The 18,501-nt window shown below is 43.0% G+C and overlaps 2 protein-coding genes across 4 annotated transcripts in view; one reads left to right on the top strand and one right to left on the bottom strand.

Annotated features, from left to right (window-relative positions):
• The first annotated feature begins 37 nt into the window (after positions 1-37).
• Positions 38-4,984, top strand: CCNB2 (cyclin B2). Its single transcript, XM_064668246.1, has 9 exons — positions 38-176; positions 1,039-1,167; positions 1,243-1,368; positions 1,758-1,928; positions 2,005-2,163; positions 2,461-2,697; positions 3,535-3,675; positions 4,266-4,376; positions 4,689-4,984. The coding sequence occupies exons 1-9, from the start codon at positions 147-149 to the stop codon at positions 4,788-4,790; spliced, it is 1,206 nt and encodes a 401-aa protein (XP_064524316.1). The 5' UTR covers positions 38-146; the 3' UTR covers positions 4,791-4,984.
• A 1,512-nt stretch (positions 4,985-6,496) lies between these two features.
• The window catches only part of MYO1E (myosin IE), a 124,442-nt gene continuing 112,437 nt past the window's right edge, over positions 6,497-18,501 (bottom strand). For 2 of the 3 annotated variants that reach the window (XM_064668196.1, XM_064668197.1), the window contains 9 exons: positions 17,970-18,084; positions 17,105-17,274; positions 16,466-16,611; positions 15,349-15,495; positions 13,940-14,097; positions 13,066-13,158; positions 10,907-11,111; positions 8,093-8,262; positions 6,497-7,573 (listed from right to left, as the gene is read on the bottom strand). In XM_064668196.1, coding sequence (XP_064524266.1) covers positions 7,497-7,573; positions 8,093-8,262; positions 10,907-11,111; positions 13,066-13,158; positions 13,940-14,097; positions 15,349-15,495; positions 16,466-16,611; positions 17,105-17,274; positions 17,970-18,084 — 1,281 coding nt within the window. In that variant the 3' untranslated portion in view covers positions 6,497-7,496. Of the gene's footprint in view, positions 7,574-8,092; positions 8,263-8,671; positions 8,878-10,906; positions 11,112-13,065; positions 13,159-13,939; positions 14,098-15,348; positions 15,496-16,465; positions 16,612-17,104; positions 17,275-17,969; positions 18,085-18,501 lie in introns of those variants that run through there. The other variant, XR_010433605.1, reaches the window with a different exon arrangement.

Raw genomic sequence — 18,501 nt, 5'->3', positions numbered from 1 at the left:
AGGCGGGCCAATGGGACGCGTGCATTGTACGAAGTTAGCCAATGGGAGACCGGGCTGGGCTTTAAAGGGAGTCGCGGGAGCGTGCGGCTGCGGCTACCGTTTGTGCTGCGGAGCGGAGCGGGTCCCTCACGCTGCTGCCCGTGACCATGGCGCTGCCCGCGGCGCGACGCGTCCCCGTAAGTACCACGGCGGGGGGCCACCGATCCGCCCGTGGGCCTCTTTACCCTCAGGCGGCGCGGGGGCCGCGGGCTGGGAGGGCGGGGGCTCTGCCCTGCGAGAGTGGGGGTGGGTAGCTCTGGACGGTGTGTCCGGCCGGGACCCCACGGTGCTGGGGCGGGTGCGTCAGCGGCCGGGCCGGGCCGTGGCGGGAGGCTGTGGGAGGTGTGAGGGGCCCTGGCCGGGGTGTGTGAGGGGTGTGAGCGGCCTGCCCCGCGCCCCGCAGAGCGGGCCCTGCCCCCGGATCGCTCCCGGCCTTGGCCGCCCGCGCCTCCCCCGCGGAACGGGAGCGAGAAAACTAAAGCTATGGAATGGGGGAGGTGTGGGAAGGGACTACAGAACCTTTCTCTGGTGATCGTCTAAGGGTTTAAACTGAACTCCACGAGAAGCTTGAACTCTGGTAGTTTCTTCGCTGTGCATAACAAAGGGTATCGATTTTTGCGTGTATAGCCTAGTTTTTAATTTATATGGTATATATGTAACAAAGAACTTGCTTTTTGCGTCTTCTTGGGAGTGCTGCTGTAGTTACAAAATGTGTAAGTATAATAAAGGGTGAAATAGGAGGTGAGCACTCTTAACCTTACCAAGAATGAGATCGGGTGCATTGCTCTAATTTTACAACTCAGTTCAGAGAGTACAGTGCTCTGAAACCTGTACAGAGGAGACTTTCCTCTGAACGAATGTAGGAAATAAAAGCTGGTTGAGCAATGGATAGCAGGCACAGGGGCACACGGGTACAGTGGTGGTAAGGGTGTAATGGAGTTGGGCATTGGCAAATCGTTAGTGTCTGACTCTTAAACTTTTGGAATTTTACCGTTTTAGGTCACTAGAGGGATGGAGAATGCTGTGTCTGACCTTAGAAGTAAAGCAAAAGCTCACCTTCCTGGCAGAAGGGCTGCCTTGGAAGAAATTGGAAATAAAGTCGCAACAAGAGGAACACGCCTAACTAAGGTAAAGGAATATTTGAAATCTCTGTCTCGGGAAGAGTTGGCCCCACTGTACTAATAATAGTTGTTTTCACTACAGAGAACAGAATGCCCCAAAGCATCCATAAAACCTGTGAAAGGACCTAGCAAGACCACAAATGGAACTGTACTGCGTAAAGCTCCAGCTGCTGTGAATCAAGTAATTAAGGAAACTGATGTTCCAAAGGTAGGAAGTGATGATTTCTGTTTTGATTTTCAATTTTGATTTGCAACTTGGAGCTCTGACTTCAGAATAGTTTGTCTGCTGAAAAAGCAAAGCCTCTGTACTGAGGTTGTGGTTTAATGCATGTTGTACTTACAGGCTGACATTCCAAGTGGCAGAACAAGTTGTTGAATTACAGGATGAAGTTTCTGCTTTAGCTGGCAGTTACTAGAAGGTCTTTGGATTCTGTTTGTGTGACATCTCAGTGAAAACGTGCTGCACTACAGTGCAAGCTTGGTTGCAACTTGTGTCTAAAGAAATTGTAGTAATTGGAGAAACATGGAAACAAAGGAACGGTGAAACTTAAGCAGTAGAGACAAAAGATGTGTTAACAGATGTGGTGTGTTCCTTAGGCTTTGTCTCCTGTCCCTATGGATGTATCCATGCAAGAGGAGGATTTGTGCCAAGCCTTCTCTGACGTGTTGCTCAACAATGTGGAAGACATTGATGCTGAGGACTCAGAGAATCCCCAGCTGTGCAGTGACTATGTCAAGGACATCTACCTGTATCTGAGAGAGCTTGAGGTACGGTCTGTCACATCTGCCCCGCTGCCTGCAGCGAGGGGTGACCTCCCTGCTCACACAGCTCTCTCCCCCACAGCTGCAGCAGTCTGTCCGCCCCCAGTACCTGGACGGGAGGACCATCAACGGGCGCATGAGAGCAATCCTGGTGGACTGGCTGGTCCAGGTCCACTCGAGGTTCCACCTCCTGCAGGAGACGCTGTACATGTGTGTTGCGCTTATAGATCGCTTCTTACAGGTAAGATACCTCTCCACTCGGGTTCAGATGGGAAGACTTATCCAATTGCTGTGTTTTTAAATGAGTTTGGGATTTATCCTTTCTTTATAAATCTAAGAACCTGCAAAATCTGCTCTCTGTGCAAGAGCTATTGTAGTGTAGCATCTTAACTCTGAGGCTGCTGCCCTTTTTGGGCCTGTCAATACAGACGCTTCTGACTCAGAATTTATGTTATAAGAATGAGCACTGCCATACTGTTAGAGTAAACTGATAAATTTGAATCTGTTTATTTAGAGTTTTTAAATTCCTGTGTTGCAGAGTCATCCAGTACCTCGCAAGAGGCTTCAGCTGGTGGGTGTAACAGCGATGCTTGTAGCTTCAAAATACGAAGAGATATTGTGTCCTGATGTAGCAGACTTTGTTTACATTACTGACAATGCCTACACCAGTAGTGAAATAAGAGAAATGGAGATGATTATTCTTAAAGAATTGAACTTTGATTTGGGACGACCTCTTCCAATCCACTTCTTAAGAAGAGCATCAAAAGCTGGGGAGGTGAGTGCTTGTCCTTGTTATCTGGCACTTTCCTATATTTATAAAGTCTGTCAGGATTGCTCCTGGCATTGTCATCATGTGATCTTACTTGCCTTCTGCTTAAATGCTGGATGAGGAAATACTCGGCTCTGAAACTCCACCGTGTGGAGTAACAGGGCAGTGTCACTGTGGCAGCCAGGAGCAGTTCACGTTTGTATTTACTGGGGCCTGTGTTCAGTCTTAGTGGCACTAAACATTAAATTAAACAAACCTTAGAGCAGAACCCTTGCTTTTAATCTTTCTAATCCTGTTGATCAGGGTATTTACTCCTAAAACACTACCAGTGTTGCAGTTATTTGTAACTTCTGGTTGCAAATACTGTTATTTAAGAATCAAAAGATAAGCTTTCTCTTTGATCCAACCCTTTTTTCCCCACCTCAGTAGTTACTCAGGTGGACTGTCCACACTTGAAGTGGTCTTCCAACTACCTCAACACACCACTGGGTAACTCGATGTAGTAAGGTTCTCCTTAAGTCATTTTGCCCTTCCCTGCCCTTGGTGTGTTACAGAGGAGCACATGTATCCCCAGCTGGGCACTGGCAGTACCTGATACTGCAGTTTTCTGTTAAAATCCCTCACTTGGCTTTGTGTGTAAATTCCAAATGGCTGCTAGTCTAGACTGACTGGGACTCTGGTCTGGATGTGGAGATGAATGCCTGTTAGAGAGGATGGCCCCTAGACTGCAGTAAAGATTTTGCTGACTATTTTTGTTTTGTTATTGAATACAGTAATCAATTCTGAATGATTATGATCAAGTGAAGTGAAACCCTGTGTATTAACAAGCTCTCAATCTGGTAGGCCGACGCTAAGCAACATACTCTGGCAAAATACCTGATGGAGCTGACCCTGACAGACTATGACATGGTCCACCATCGGCCTTCAGAGGTTGCAGCTGCTGCATTATGCTTGTCACAAAAGATCCTGGGACATGACAAATGGGTAAGTATTTTAATCAAACTTGTGAGGGGTTTTTTTCTTCAGTCAATGGAAATGAACCACTAAAACAAGTACTTCAGAAAATTGTGTTGAAGTTGGTAATGATGGTGATAATGCTGGTGCTCAGATGACAGTGAGATTGTAGTGGTATATTTCTTTCTCTACCTGCCACTATACATTAGGCTGTTCAACTATCTTTTTCAATGTGAACACTGTTGTATGAAAGGATTTTTCTCTTGAAAGCACAGAAGGTCACACTGTAAATAAAGGTAGATGTTCATAATTCTTGCAATATATGTAGCATGATGAAATCCTGGACCATGAATAGTGAATTGTAATTCAGGTAGTGGTTACTCTTGCAAAAATTGCTTCTTTTAAAATCCTCTGCAGTGTAGAAATATGGTCCTTGAAACTGATACATCCAGACTTCTGCACATCAGAAGTTACTCTGGATCTGTCATTTAAACTGACAGCTACAGTTTCCAGCACTTGAGGCTTAGCTTCAAGCTAAGGGTGTTTGCTGCCTGAAGTGCCTGTGCCTTGAGCAGCACTTCCCCTTCACAAATCTCAAGTTTCCTACTGTTCTACTGCAGGGCACAAAGCAGCAATACTACACTGGGTATGCAGAAGACAGTCTTCTGATGACTATGAAACATATGGCCAAGAACGTGGTCAAAGTAAATGAGAAGTTAACAAAATACACCGTAAGTATAATGACTTAAGTCTTCTCTTTAATGTTCTTAAAATGTCTTTGCTGCATATTGTGGCTCCTTAGGTAAATATTCTGTATGTTATCTGAAAGCATATGCTGGTCTGACAAGCCTGTGAGAGGCTGTTGCATTAGTTTTAACACCAAAACATTTCAGACTAACTGTGCTCTAGCTACTTTGGACTGGTTCACTTCTGGTCTTGTTTGCTTGTTTTCCAGGCAGTCAGGCTAATTGACCCAAAATCATCTGCCTGAACATAGGTATTGTATGTGTAAGTCTTTTGTAACTGTCCTTCTGCCTCTGCAGGCTGTAAAGAACAAGTATGCAAGCAGCAAGCTCATGATGATCAGCACTATCCCTCAGCTGAGCAGTGAGATAATCAAGGACCTGGCTGCATCACTCCTATGAAAACCCTGGGCACAGCCAAGGCCTGATGGGGTGTGTGTGCACTTTGTCTTGTCTGCTGAGGCAAAACCACTGCTCTTTGTACATAGAATTCTCCAGCCCTCCCACAGACTCTGCAGACTCGCCCGGAAGGTGACGTTTTAAACTTGCTCTGTACCACAACTTTCTACCTACCAATAAAGCTCCTCTCTTTTCAACACTGAGTGTGACTCCCTAAGGTACTCGCTAGACATGTCTGCAACCTGCTGGCCAAGCAGGACATTTGACTAAATAGGTGATTGATATAACTTGCAGGTAAATGGGGATGATTATTCTCCACAGTGGTTTCCAGTGAGAATCTCCAGGCTTTATATAATGCGTTATATTTATTAACTTGTTTTCACTCTTCAGGTTAGAATGAGCAGGCAGACAGTTCATCTTTTTTTGGTGTACCTTAAAGAATACTAAATATGTACTTTATTTCAGTGCCTTGTCCCAAGGAAATATACAGGAATTGATTTTTTTGTTGGTGGTGGTTGTTTGGTTTTTTGTTTGGTTTTTTTTTTTTGGTGGTTTGTTGCCTTCAAGTTAGGGGAAAGAAATAGGCTGGCTTTAACAGGTATTAACCTTGTAAATCTTTGTGTTTAGGTCAGCATAAGGCAATGTGTTCTCTGTGTGCCTAAACAAAGGGAGCTAAAGTAGGAAAATTCTAAGTCTCCTGTGATGCTAGATGTAGATGTGGAACTGTAGGGATGAGACCTTTTGAAACCAACTCAGCTCTTAAAACCCTTCCTACTTCTTGAAAAGAACAACCTCCTTAGCTTTTCATACCTGTTCACTGGCCCACCCTCACTTCTTTCCTCCTCCAGCCCCCACTTCTCCAGTAAATCTCTGTGCCTGGGATAAGAGTCAACCCTCCCATAAATTGATTCTTCCTTGTCTTTGAACATTTTACTTTTCCTTTGTTTCTAATCTAAATATATCTGTATGCTGACAAGGAATACAAGCATTTAAGTAATGCCCCTTTTCTACCTCAGTACCTTATTTATTTGTTAAATTAATAACAGTAAATTACAGAGCTTTTGATATTCTCCAAGTTACACTAAACTCAGTGCCTCCCTTCCAGCCCCAACCATTCTATGATTCTTCCAGCTTCTCTTCATGAGTGTGCAGGCTCTGATGAAGGGAAGAACCCAGTGCTGCAGCAATTACCAAAACCTCAATGCTTCCCTGTGGGAAGGATGTTGAAACTACTGGTTTTTATCTTCTCAAGCAGGAGACTTCTCTCCTATAGGATAAGTAAGCCTAGCATTTACTGCACATGCTCTTTTGAAAGCTTGATCCCTTGTGTGTATATAATTCCCCCCTGGGCTTAAGTCCTAGTTTCTGGCTCTCAGAAACAGCTTCTAGAGTCAGTCATCTCCTTTTAAAGAAGATGGAATTTGTGTGCCTAAATTAGACTTAGGTGATGGTTTAGGAGGGAGGGCATTCAAGACTTTTAGCTGTATCTTAAAGCTCACACAACTCATAATTACCAACATATGGGGGGGTTAACTGCTCTTAACAAGAACAAAATGCAATGCACAGCACTGCAGGAAAATGATTTGGTTTGGAGTGAAGGAAGGGTGCTTTGTCTTTAGAACTCAGTGCAGTAAAATCTGAAAGCCACTGTTGTGAAGGGCTCAGTTTGTACATGGAACTGAGAACAAAGTGCACAGAGAACAGACCTGTTGAGCAAACTGCTTCCTGTGTTTTATTTCATGGAGGTTCAGAAGGCAAAGCATGAATTCTGGTAATTGCAGGGCAAGCAACAGCCACTCTGCTGTGGGAGGCAATCAGACTTAAGCAGTAACACTTGTGCTTTTACCATTTAAAAGGAGTAGTGCAGATCTGTAAGTACCTGGCATAAAAATTCTAGCAGTACTACTAAGAACAGTGGACTACTACATAATACATTCATACATGTTTCTGTTATACTCAGTTTTTATATACAGAATACAATTTCTTTCTATGCAGAACTGTACATTTATAGACACACTTCTTTTAACAGGTAAAACAATAAACATAAAACCAACATGGGCCAGCCATATTATAATATAAATCTTGAAGAAGGCAACATTGTATAGCATACAGTACTATGTGGTTTTCTTTTTTAACTTCTTACAGTGCCTGTTGGAGTCCCTAAACACAAACTAGTTCCATTACATCTCTGTACAGAATTACTTAAATAGACCATCACAGTAGTTTTTTAGATGGTGGTAATATCCCAAATGAGCCTAAATCTTTTTGACGTAGCAGCATACTTAACATGTTCCCCAGAATGATCTGCATTAGAGGAAATGTGCATTTAACATTATCTTCAGTAGATATTTAAAAAGGTTACTGATATTCAGCTGAAGGCACTTATTAAATACACCCCTTTCTCAGTCCCTGGTCCCAGGCTGTAAAGCACCTGTTTCAGGAAGATGGTAGGTTTGAGTATTCTTCACTTATCAGGTGTTTAAACCAGGTTTTAAATATAATAAATAATTGATCAGTATGTCCATTGCTGTATGCTTCTGAGACAAAAGATCACAGTCTGTGCTGTGGGTAACTCTTCCTGCTCATGTACAACTTTACTGGGGAAAACACTGCTGAGAACAGCAAATCTTGGAAGAACAATGTCCTGAAGGCAAGGGAAAAGGCCTTCAACCACTGGTAACTTCATGCCAATTTTTCTCTGACAGTCTTTTATATCTTGGTGACATAATTGTTGGGAAACAGACCTTGTTTCCCTCGTAGTCTTCCCGTCCACCAGCCAGAAGGATCTGTAACAAAGACAGCAAGGTAAGTAGTCAGGTTATTTAAGGCTTTTTGTTACACTTCTTGGTGCAGTCTTGCAAAGCTGTGCCACAGTGAGAGGTTTCTTGGGGAGGAATGAGGGGACATGGTTTGCAGAACCTGAGCTTGCTCATCTTTTGCCCACGTGACTTTGCCTTAGGATGTTGCTTTTGAGACCCAGAGCTGGAACTGCTTGATTACTCTTTAATTCTTGTTCTACAGCTGTGGCTTAGGTTGATTTTAATCTAGATGACAGTCATCTGTGGTAGAATTACTCTCTGACTAAACTTGCAGCTCTGCAGTACCCTGTGATTCACGTCACAGATCTGTCTCGGACATGCTGTGGAGTGAACTGGTTTGGTTGGTGTGGGTCTGGAGGCTCCTCTGCTCCCTGAGCTATCAGAGAAACTTGCAAGGTAACTGTGGGGTGGCCTGGAAAGACTTGTCCTTCCTTCTGGCCCTGTGCCTTCAAGTGCTGAAGTAACAAACCCTTTCTCCCCCCGTACCTTCTTTGATGATCTCGATCACGTCGTTGGCGTTGAAGCTGAGCTCGTCCGTGTCCTGAGCATCGTATGCATACAGTGCCCTGCACTGAGGTACCTGAGGCTTGGGCTTGGGCTGGGGTTTAGGCCTTCCTCCAGCTGGTGGGGGGCGGTTTGTGGTCTGCCTGCGAACACTGAGGGGAGAAAAAAATGTTAATGTGTTTCAAAGCCTAGGACTTGAACCTAAGCTTTTCCAAACCCCTCTGTCTTACTGAATTCATTTTAAAGAGTATCACAGAACAAGAGAAAAACGGTTTTCTTATGTCACAACAATTAAAAACAGCAGTATGAGACTTCCCTGTGACGGGAAGAGAGTTGCCATTTGTTTCCTACAGAAATAGATGGTAAGTACTTCCAAACAGCAGTTCAAATGCAGAGAAGTTTTAGTGCTCAGGCTGAAATGGAAGCAACTGTGCACATGCAGTTCATGCAGATCTTTGTATCTACACAGCTTAGGCTGTCTCTCCCCTTGCCCCAATGTCACCAAGGATTTAGTTTTCAGTATTAAAAACAAAGTTCTAGCTCACAGGCTTGCTACTTTACCATTCTTGTGACTAAGCTGTAACAAAGACTGCATCTCTTTTAAGTTGCCTCAGACTCCAGGGCCATCTACGGACTTGTTCTGTTACAGCCAACTCTGAAGCAGCAGGGGAGATGCTGCACAAACTGTCACAGCTGTGACCACTCCAAAGATTAGGAAGGGGAAAGAGGGAAGAAATGCATTTTGCCAGCTCATCAGCTAATAAAGGCTGGAAGAGAGAACAGGTATTAGACTCAATATGTCAGTTTAAAATTAATAATAAATGTGCTGAATGACTGAAAATGGTGTAATGACGTGGAGGAGAATGAACTATGATCATGTCATGTAAATGCCATGATAACATTACACAGCTTTTGCAGAAAAGGTTTGTAGTTAGGTGCACACCCATAGCATCAGGAACTGTGGTATGTGATGTAAATGATCTTTTGAATCCAACGTGATGGTTCCTATCATCATGTACTTGGTGGCTGCTGCGTTTTACAGCAATACATGTGTCAGTCACAGCTGCTGACAGAAATCACAAGGGCTTTATCCTGCAGCTTATGAGTTTTTGTGTAGTCTCCAGACAAAGTAGAGTCTATTATTAGTAAAACAGCTTTAACAAAAGAAGGTGACATGCACTGAGAAAATTTCACCACTTTAAAGGCATGGAAATTATTACAAGATGGAGGTGTCTGAAGGTGTTAGCATGTGCTGACAGTTTGGAAATTGTTAAAATAACTTGTTTCTGATTTCTTTCTTACTTGAAGATTAATCTTAAACAGAAAAATGCTCTAAATATGCTTGAATGGCTAACACTTGATGCACAGTGGGGGGAAATGACTGCCATTAGTACAACTGAAAAGGCCTCTTTATGTACCTAATTCTGCTCAAGGGCTCTTAGTGTTTAGGAACTAGAAGGACTCTACTTAGGAACCCTGTGCACTTTTGATACTCCACATCTATCAATTGTGCACACATGTATTATTTGATTTCTGTGAGGTGTCCAATGCTCACTAGAAGCAACAATGTAAGTAAATATGCTAAATCAGCCAGTTGGATCACACAGGAAAAATACTTAGGCCAACAGGAGAATTTAGTGCAGGGAGCTTTTCTGTTGACTGACAGCTGAGAGGGGTCTGTTTGTACAAAAAGTTGCTCTTGATATCATTAAAAATAAGTTGGACTGGGTTTTTTTTCTGCCTCTTAAGAACCCTCATTTATGTGGATCACTGGAGAAGGGGACTGAGCTGTTCCACATAATCTCAGAGTATTTCAAGGCTGAGAGCAATTGTGTTAAAGGGCTGCAGAAAGTCAGGTGGAAACCTGGTGAAAGTTTGACTTAACCTTGATTTCTCCCAGATTACCCCAGGTGCTAGCTCTTGCACATTTAGCAAAAGGATTTGCTGTTAGGCCTGGGAGTTTGGGAAGGGAGGGAAAGAGAGGGACTCAAGAGAAGCTTGAGGAGGACACTGAACTCCAATTTACAAGCAGAGTTCTTCACAGGAAAAAATCTAAATTCCCTTTGGTTTTTCCCTCAGTGTTATTTGGACAAAGATGTAAGAATGATGGCTTGTTCAACACACATGGGGTTTTCCTACATAACAAGGAGATATTTATCAGATGTTTACTTGAAGAGCTGTGGAGTACAGACTTGTGTCTGCACAAACCATTACTCTGCAAAGTTACTACATTACACCTTATCACAGTGGATTTTTATTCTTATCTGCTAATGTAACTTCCCTTGATTTAATATGCCCTGGGACAACCAGCTGTTACTAACTGTAATTTATCTGAGACTTGGTTATATCAGAATTAAATCACACAAATAGGAAGTCATCACCAAACTGTTTCCTCTAAACCACATTCTTTTTTCTTTTTTTTCCATGGAACTGCTGAATAGGCAGCAGTCTTGGACAAGTAAGTGACCCTCAGATTCCCCCTATAGTAAAGCTCCACTGATGTTCATTAGAGACTGGAATAAGGGCTGAGTTAAAGTAGAAACTGGTAGGTCACTGAAAAACTTGAAGGCTTTAAAAATTTTAACATTCAATTTTAAGATATGAAACTAGAGCTGCTTCACCTTTATGATGGAATATGTGTTTGGAATCCCATGGAAGATGATGATACCTTTGAGTACAGCTCAACAGCACAGTCTAGTCACCCATGTACACAGTGTATCAGTCACCAACAATTTGTGTGTGAAGCTATAAACAAAAAATGGACATCTTTTTATCAGATTTGATGTAAAATCTTACCCAGCTGCTCCTTGGTCAGGTACTTTCAAGAAATCCAAGCTTTCTGGCTGCTGTGAGATCCTGCCTGACCCTCCTGATGTTTGCCGTGGCAAAGCTGGTCGTGTCATACTCGTGTACAGGTTTTTCTGAGCAGCCCATTGATTTCCTGGGACATGAGGGTGGGCCGTGGACTGTGGGGGATTTATTACTCCATTTTGCTGCTGACCTGGAAGTAAATAAAGTGTGAACACATCCAGTCCAAACTCCAGTTAAACAAAGGTAACTTTCCCTCGTGTCGATGGCTCAGCCCTCAGGTCCAACTGTCAGAGCCTCACCTACCAGGGAGCCTGAAAACAAATTCATGTTCAAATGGTGATGTACACCCAGTTTCTGGTCTGCTGACGACCTGTTTTGGGTTCACAACTTCATGGGCTTGTGCTCAAGCTTAAGACATGGGCTTTGAATGTTACAAGCAAACAAGAGGATTGGCTCTCAGCCAAATTCAGCTGTTAGTGAATGTGGTACCACTCTTTAAAACACTGCATAACTTTTTATCCAGATAAGGGTTAATCCCAAACTAGCCAGAATTGCTGGGAGTCTTTTCTTCTTTTTCTTGTGAAGTTCAAACTCGGTCAACCCCATATTCAGGGAATTTGACTGTTTTTATTAAGTTGCTATAACTACTTGTCTATTTTAATAAGCAAAGGGGGGGGGACTTGGGGTTTTTAAATTAGCTTTGTTTAAAAAACCCACCTTGCTGCTACTTTGATAGTTGAAAAGGAGTTTGAATTTTCTAGGTGATGACATGGGTAAATGCCTTTAAATAACTAATTATGACTCTAAATTGAATTTAAAGCAAACCCACCCATGTCTCAGCTACTTGCAGGATCAGGGCCTAAGGAGCTCCTCTCCATGCTTTACATTCCTAAAGCCTCTACTGAATAAAATGGGAGCTAGGCTTATATTCAAAATCAGTTTGTTTAGTGGTGTGGGTGAACCTGTCCTTTTTCCATTTTGATTATGCCTGTTAAAAATCAGCAGAATGAACAGCTGTGCAGAGAGGAGAATTCATAATCATGACACTGGGAAAAACCTTACTGCCTTCAACAGCTGGTATCTGCTTCTGATATTCTCTTGATACTGCAGCAGAGCTTAAGCAGCCATAAATAAACCTCACTTTGCAATGTATGGCACTGACATTATGGTTACATAAATAAAGGTTTGGGTTCTTCTGAACATAGACATAACAGTCTGTTCAGCTACTGGACCATTGATTTCAAAACAGGTCTGAAAACAGGAGAATCCATTTCAAATGCTCAGGACAATGGCCCACAGTGTTACTGTTCACTGTCTCTTTTTGCTGACAGGTCAGCTCTTTCCAGTAATTTCCCACTTCAAGCAGTTCTTGCAGATCACACAGTCCTGAGTTTGACTCATACAGCTGTGAGGATTTGGAATTGTCTAGTTAATCTGGTGACCAAGACTGGTCACACCCCCAAACTTCCACCACTAGCATTGTTCTTCTCCATAAACAGCAACTGACTGAAAGAGAAGCCTTTGTTAAAAAAAAAAGTACTCTGGGAGTGTAAGTAAAAAAAAAACCTCTTGGGAAACGTTGGGTCAATGGAATATTGTTCTGCCCTCTGAGTTCACAGGCAAAATTAATCGTATCTCCCGAGGGCAGAAGTGAAACACCCTAAAATGACATCAGTCCCATGCAGAAAAAGCCAGGCTGTTTACTGGCACAGCTGATCTGCCCCAGCACACACCAGAGCTGGTTACATGTTTAACAGGGCAGGACAATGAGACATAAATTGCATTCTGTGGTTTACTGGCACTGAAAGCAGTTTCACTGCAAAGCATTGTCTGTGGCTTGACAAGCACACAGCTTTGACCCTTGACAGTGAAGAAGGCTACAGGGTTAGTGTTAGTGGCTGAACAAGTCAGCATCCACAACAACAAGGACACCTCTGGGGGAATACCAGTTCAATTGTCTGCAGACTCCAACAGTACACTTCATAAAATGCCTACAAATATATGTTTTCCAGTCAGGATCTTTTAAAGAGCAATTTAAACCTTTACTGTGATTTTTTTTTAATGGGTAAAAATTATCAGATGACAAGAGTAAAGTGAAAGTTTAAATCTGGAATTTTGCTTTGCCTGAGGCTAAGAGGACTTACCAGGGGGAGGTGGTGCAGCTCTCATAGGATAAGTCTGACTTTGAGACCTGTTGGAATACCCTCTACTTTGGGTAAGGTTCCGTCTAGTAGGACCTAAAAGAAACCAGCAATATTCTGTTATCCTTTCAGAGTTACATTAATTCAGTCCAGAGCCCCTGCTCTGTGATTCAACAGTGCTGATCTTCAGGAATAAGGAATCTGACTCTGTTGGCCAGGCTGTTCCAAAGCCTTAGGTGCAACAAGGATGACTTTGGCATCTTCTGCCTTTTGTGATCCAGTTCAACCACAGGACATAAAGCAAAGCTGTCTCACAACTACAGTAAAGAAGGTTTAGAACACCTGAGCTTTATGAACTTGTTCATAACCATGGATAACTGGCAGAGCAGTACTTCTGACTCTGCTGCTTCTGAACAGCAATTGGCATGAGAGAAAGGCAGGGCACAAAATTCAAGAGGCTGATGTATTTGCACCTCGATCTTTGGTGATGTACAGATATAACATTTCTTCATGTCACCACCTGTCCTGATGCAGACCTTCCATCAGCAGGTGTGTAGGAACTGCAGAAGCTCAGAGCAGGGTGAAACTCTGCCCCAAAATGCTTGGCTAACTGTGCCTTTTGTACTACTCACATGGTTAAATGCCCTCTTTTCTTCTGCTGCAGGGGAAAGAATTTCAGGCATTTCAGGAGCCACTGGTACATAGTGAAAGGAACAAAATCCCAGCACAACTGTAAAGCAGCAAGGAATTCTGCTCTGTCATTAGGGTCATCTTTTAAGTGTTACAGAGAAATAACTAAGAACATGGTGAGGCTAAAGCCAAGCAAGGTCAGAAAGAGTGAACCATTCTGTAATTTCTCGAGGAAATTCCTACTCACGGGAATTCTTTGGCAGCCCCGGTCCGATGCTGATCTGCAGCACTTTGTTACTTGGCTTGAGAAGGGCCACGTCTCCCTGGCCCTGCATGAACTGCACTTGTCGAGAGCCACCACTGCTCCAGGGCCCCCAGCTCTCCTTCTTCAGCTTCACTTCAAGTCTAACAGAAGCAGATGAACACATGAATTAAACCCAGCATTTCTGTGTCAAATCAAGACAATATCACTTGGCAGCAGATAAGAGAATTATAAAAATGCAAAGCTTAGACTGAGAACCTGCATTCCCTGAGTGCCATAAACCACCTAATTAAATCTTATTTTCATGCCTTTTTTTTAAATGTTCTTCTTAATTGATGTTTTAACTTTCCTGGTAGAGCTACTGAAAGGAGGTTTAAGATGCCCAAGAGAAGACAGAGAGCTTTGAAGAAAAATGTGCCAAGGTCCGAGGAGGAGACGTGTCTGCCCTCAGACATCACTGCCTCTGCAGCAGACTCTGCTGGAGCAGCTGGAGTGCTCCACTTCTCAACATTCTTCTGCATATACTGTTAGATGTAGATATATATCAGATGTACAGATGTATACACTTTGGGGCAGGCTTTGTGCATGTTCTGGGACTGAATGTTTTGGATACATACACTGCAATCTTTTCAATTTACATTTTTTTCCATGTAAGCGCACACACACACACTTATATATATTACATATATATATATATATTCTTTCCACACTATCCATCTCCTCTGAACTGTACTCAAGATATGAGATTAAAAAAATCATGTTTTGGTTTTGGGCAAGACCCCAGAAGTGGGGTCCTGGTCCTGGCTTTGGATTCCCAGTGTACAGCAGTGTATGCTACAATAATGCTCCACACTTCAATTGTCCCTCTACACCCTTTCCAAATGAAAATAATGATCTCCAGTAGCCTTGTGTTTCTTCCAGTTTTTTGAAGGCAATAAAATAAACATACAAATCCAAGGCCTGCTGCTGCTCATCTGTTTAATGGGTAGAAGTATCAACAAAAGCACATGTTTGCTGGGATAGCTTCCAGGATGTCCTTACAGCTCAAATGCACATCAGACACTGTAGTTTTCCAAGCTTGTTTCTAAAAAAACTGTTCCCAATATAATTTAATTAATGGGGTTTTTTTTTTAGAATTATTCTTTCACCCTGCAATGCTTTGCACCCACAACCAACTTCAGAATTTCAGATTGTTCTAATCCTAACCTGTTCCTCTGACAAGGCAACCACGAAGTCTGGTCTCCCTGCACATACATATTTTTACACTGTGCTACCTCCTATTATTTTAAAATAAAGCATGGTGTCAGGGCTCCACAACTAGCACTCATTTGCCTTGGCAGCAAGAACAAAGAACATTTATCCTAAAAGGCCCACTGAAAAAAGCCGTAACTCACGTATTGCTAAATTTCAGAGGTAGTTTTCTTTGTGTTTTCTCTTCATATCGTTTTGATAAGAGGCTTAAAAACTCAGTTTTGAAGACTGATTCGAGCAAACTGTCGTATTCCTGTTCATGTAGAATGAAAATGTCATCCTGCATGGTGCTGCAAGGAAATCAGAGCATATACCAGTCAGTTCAAAATTTCATCAGCAAATACAGCCAGCACTATAATGACATTCACAGAGCACTCATGGGTAATTTTTAAAAACATAACAAAGTCCAAGCAGCATTAATTATGGAGCCTTGCTTTCTGAGAACAGGGGTTTTTTTCAGGAATTTATAATGGAATATCTGAAACGATCCCTTTTGAGAGAGAGGAATACTACTTAGTCATTTTACAATAATTGCTGCTAGGAAAAAACCATGTGCTCTTAAAGCTGCATCCCTGCTCAGCCACATCAATACTGATTTAAGAGATCCCTTGATCAAGATCCATTTTTACCCCAGGCCATAGTAACATAAGAGGGAAAAGCCCTTTTGTCCCCATAGGTTCTTTAAGGTTTGGTTTTGGAGGAACACATGGACAGTTTGATAGCTCGCAATTCTGAGTCTATACAAACATCAATGTTTTTTACAACAAAGTAAAATCTAGAAGCTAAATCCACAACATTATTAGACATTAAGTAACCTACATGATTTCCTCTGAACTGAAGCACATCTGGTTCTGCTTCAGGAGGTTCTGTGGAGCTGTTATCTACATGTGAGAAGAGTGTAACAGCTTTCACCAGCTTGGCCAGCAGCTCTGCTCTGGCTGCCTCAGTGTGACACTGCCTTTGGAATGCCACAGGCCAGGCACAGCACACAGTCCAAACCTGGAGCACTGCAGACAGGTTCCACTCCCATCTTTGACCTAGATCTACCAGAGTTATTTTATTGCAACCAGCATTAAAAATCTGTATGTTAAACAAACCACAGATTTTCAAAGTGGTACTGTGAGCAGACACATCTTGCAGACCTTTCCCTAATCTTCCAATATCTGTGAAGAGTTCTGCAAAAATGTGAAATCTGCTGGTTTTGAGTACTGGAAAATGCCTGTGAGAAGGTTTCTCTGCCCATATATTTAAGGTACTGACCTTAAAGAAACAGAGAGGATTCTCTCCATTTCCATCCTTCGCTTTAGGACTTCCTTCACTTGGCCTTTCTCTGGGCCCTGCTTTACCTTCTCCCGCCCGATCAGGTAAATGCACTTGGGGGTGAGGACAAGGTCCCTCTTCACGCTCTGAAACACAACATGGTTTGAAAATGCACAGCTGTGCAGAGATCACTGCACTGATGTGATGTTGTACCACAGATATATGAAGTGCTATGATTTGGGGCAACACTGTTAGTCTTTGGTTCAAGTGAAAAAAATACTGCTGGGGTTAATCACATCAGACTGCACAGGACAGGAAAGTTAGCTTTGTTCCCCCTTTCCTACGCAGTGTAGCTTTTCTGCCCAGCAAGTCCCATAAAGCCTTCATCCTGGGACAACAGGCTTGGTAACAGCAGAGTTCTGATCACACCTTCATCCTGGGACAACAGGCTTGGTAACAGCAGAGTCCTGATCACAAGGCTCTAACTGCTTCCCGATCAGTCTTTAAATCAAAGACACTTTACTCAAGCTGGTGTCTTGGATGGTGTGACAACCTGGTGAAGTTTCTGTTACAGGATGGAGAAGACAACTCTAAATCCCAGCAGAACTAATCACTGGTGGATGTGGCTCTTAAACCCACCTTAAACCTTCTGTCATACTTAGTCACAGTGTCTGCAAAATCGATCTTCTCCCGTTTGCCCACAAACTGGCGCAGCTCTGGGTGGTCCTCCATGCCTATGTAATCTCCCACAAAATTCCTGTTAAGGCTGTTCCGTCTTCTCTCCTTCTTGTTCAGCAACAGATCTGATGCTTAAATACCAAAAATAAACACTGATTAATAGCATTTACTAAATTTCCTGAGCTCATGATCTGAAAGAGCTGTTTCACACAGAACTTCTTGGGAAGAAGCGAGAAACAAATTGTTTATAATATGGAAAAAACAGTGAAGCACTGCTATTAATCCTTATGTAAGGATGTATGCAATCATTAAATTCATTCCTAATGAAATACACTGATGGCAAGCTCAGCAGTTCTGGTGAATTGGGAGCACTTCTGGAACTAAGGAATTCCTCACTCATTTCTGAAAATTTAAGATTAACTCTTCCAAACCCAGAATGTTCCTTCACACAACCCAGGTAACACACACAACTAAGCAGTAGAGTCCTTGGATTGGATTGTATCATCTACAGAACATCCAGGTCTGCATAACTGTGGGAAGCATTTTCTTTTTCGATTCCCCTGGAGCATCTCTGATGTCTGTCCTACTCAGTCTGGCTTTGATTTGAGAGCAAAACACTGGTCAGCCCAAGAAATCCGTGTGTGCAGAGCAGTCAACCTCACCAGTGCTACCTCAGGCATCCAACAGTTTGCAGTCATTCCCAGACAGTCACCCTGCACTGCATTGTTTGCCTATAGAGAGGGAGAGATCTCCTTCATCCCTTGTGGGCCTCTCCCTGTTCCTGGAGCCACGTGTGCAACACCTGCCAGCAGCAGTTCTGACCCACCTTCTTCTCTCATCTGGACGTATCTTTTCCTGGCCGCGTATTTCCTCCAGGCCTTCTGGATGGCCCTGGCGTACCCATCGTACTTCCTCTCCCTCATCTCTTCTAACAAAAATAGCTGTATAGAGAGACAGAAAAGTGTGTGAAACGTTTAACACGCAAAGTTCAAGCAAAGGCTACATTTTACTTTCCACAGCTCCCCAGTGCATTTCACTCTGGATCCAAGCTGGTGCCTCTACCACAGCTGTGGGAGCTGAGATTGGAATGTTAAGGTGGCCTTTTCCAGAAGAAATCTCTGATGCTTGAGTGGTTGCAGCTCTTACCAGTCTACCCATTAAGCTCCAAACCCCATGAGGAAGGAAGAGGAGCATGGATTCTCCCTGAAATATTCTATTGGTGCAACTCAAGGTTCTCCACTGGCCATTCATCCAGCCTCCACCTCCACATTCTCCAAAATTTCCACTTCCCTTGTCAGGATGTCCCCATGTCTGTGGGGATCTGTGCAATGTGTAACACAATACACTGTGTTCACAGC

Source organism: Pseudopipra pipra, chromosome 12 (genome assembly GCF_036250125.1).
Source record: "Pseudopipra pipra isolate bDixPip1 chromosome 12, bDixPip1.hap1, whole genome shotgun sequence".
NCBI lineage: Eukaryota > Metazoa > Chordata > Aves > Passeriformes > Pipridae > Pseudopipra > Pseudopipra pipra.
Note: the sequence above shows the minus strand (reverse complement) of the source record. Positions and strands in the feature narration are given on the sequence as shown.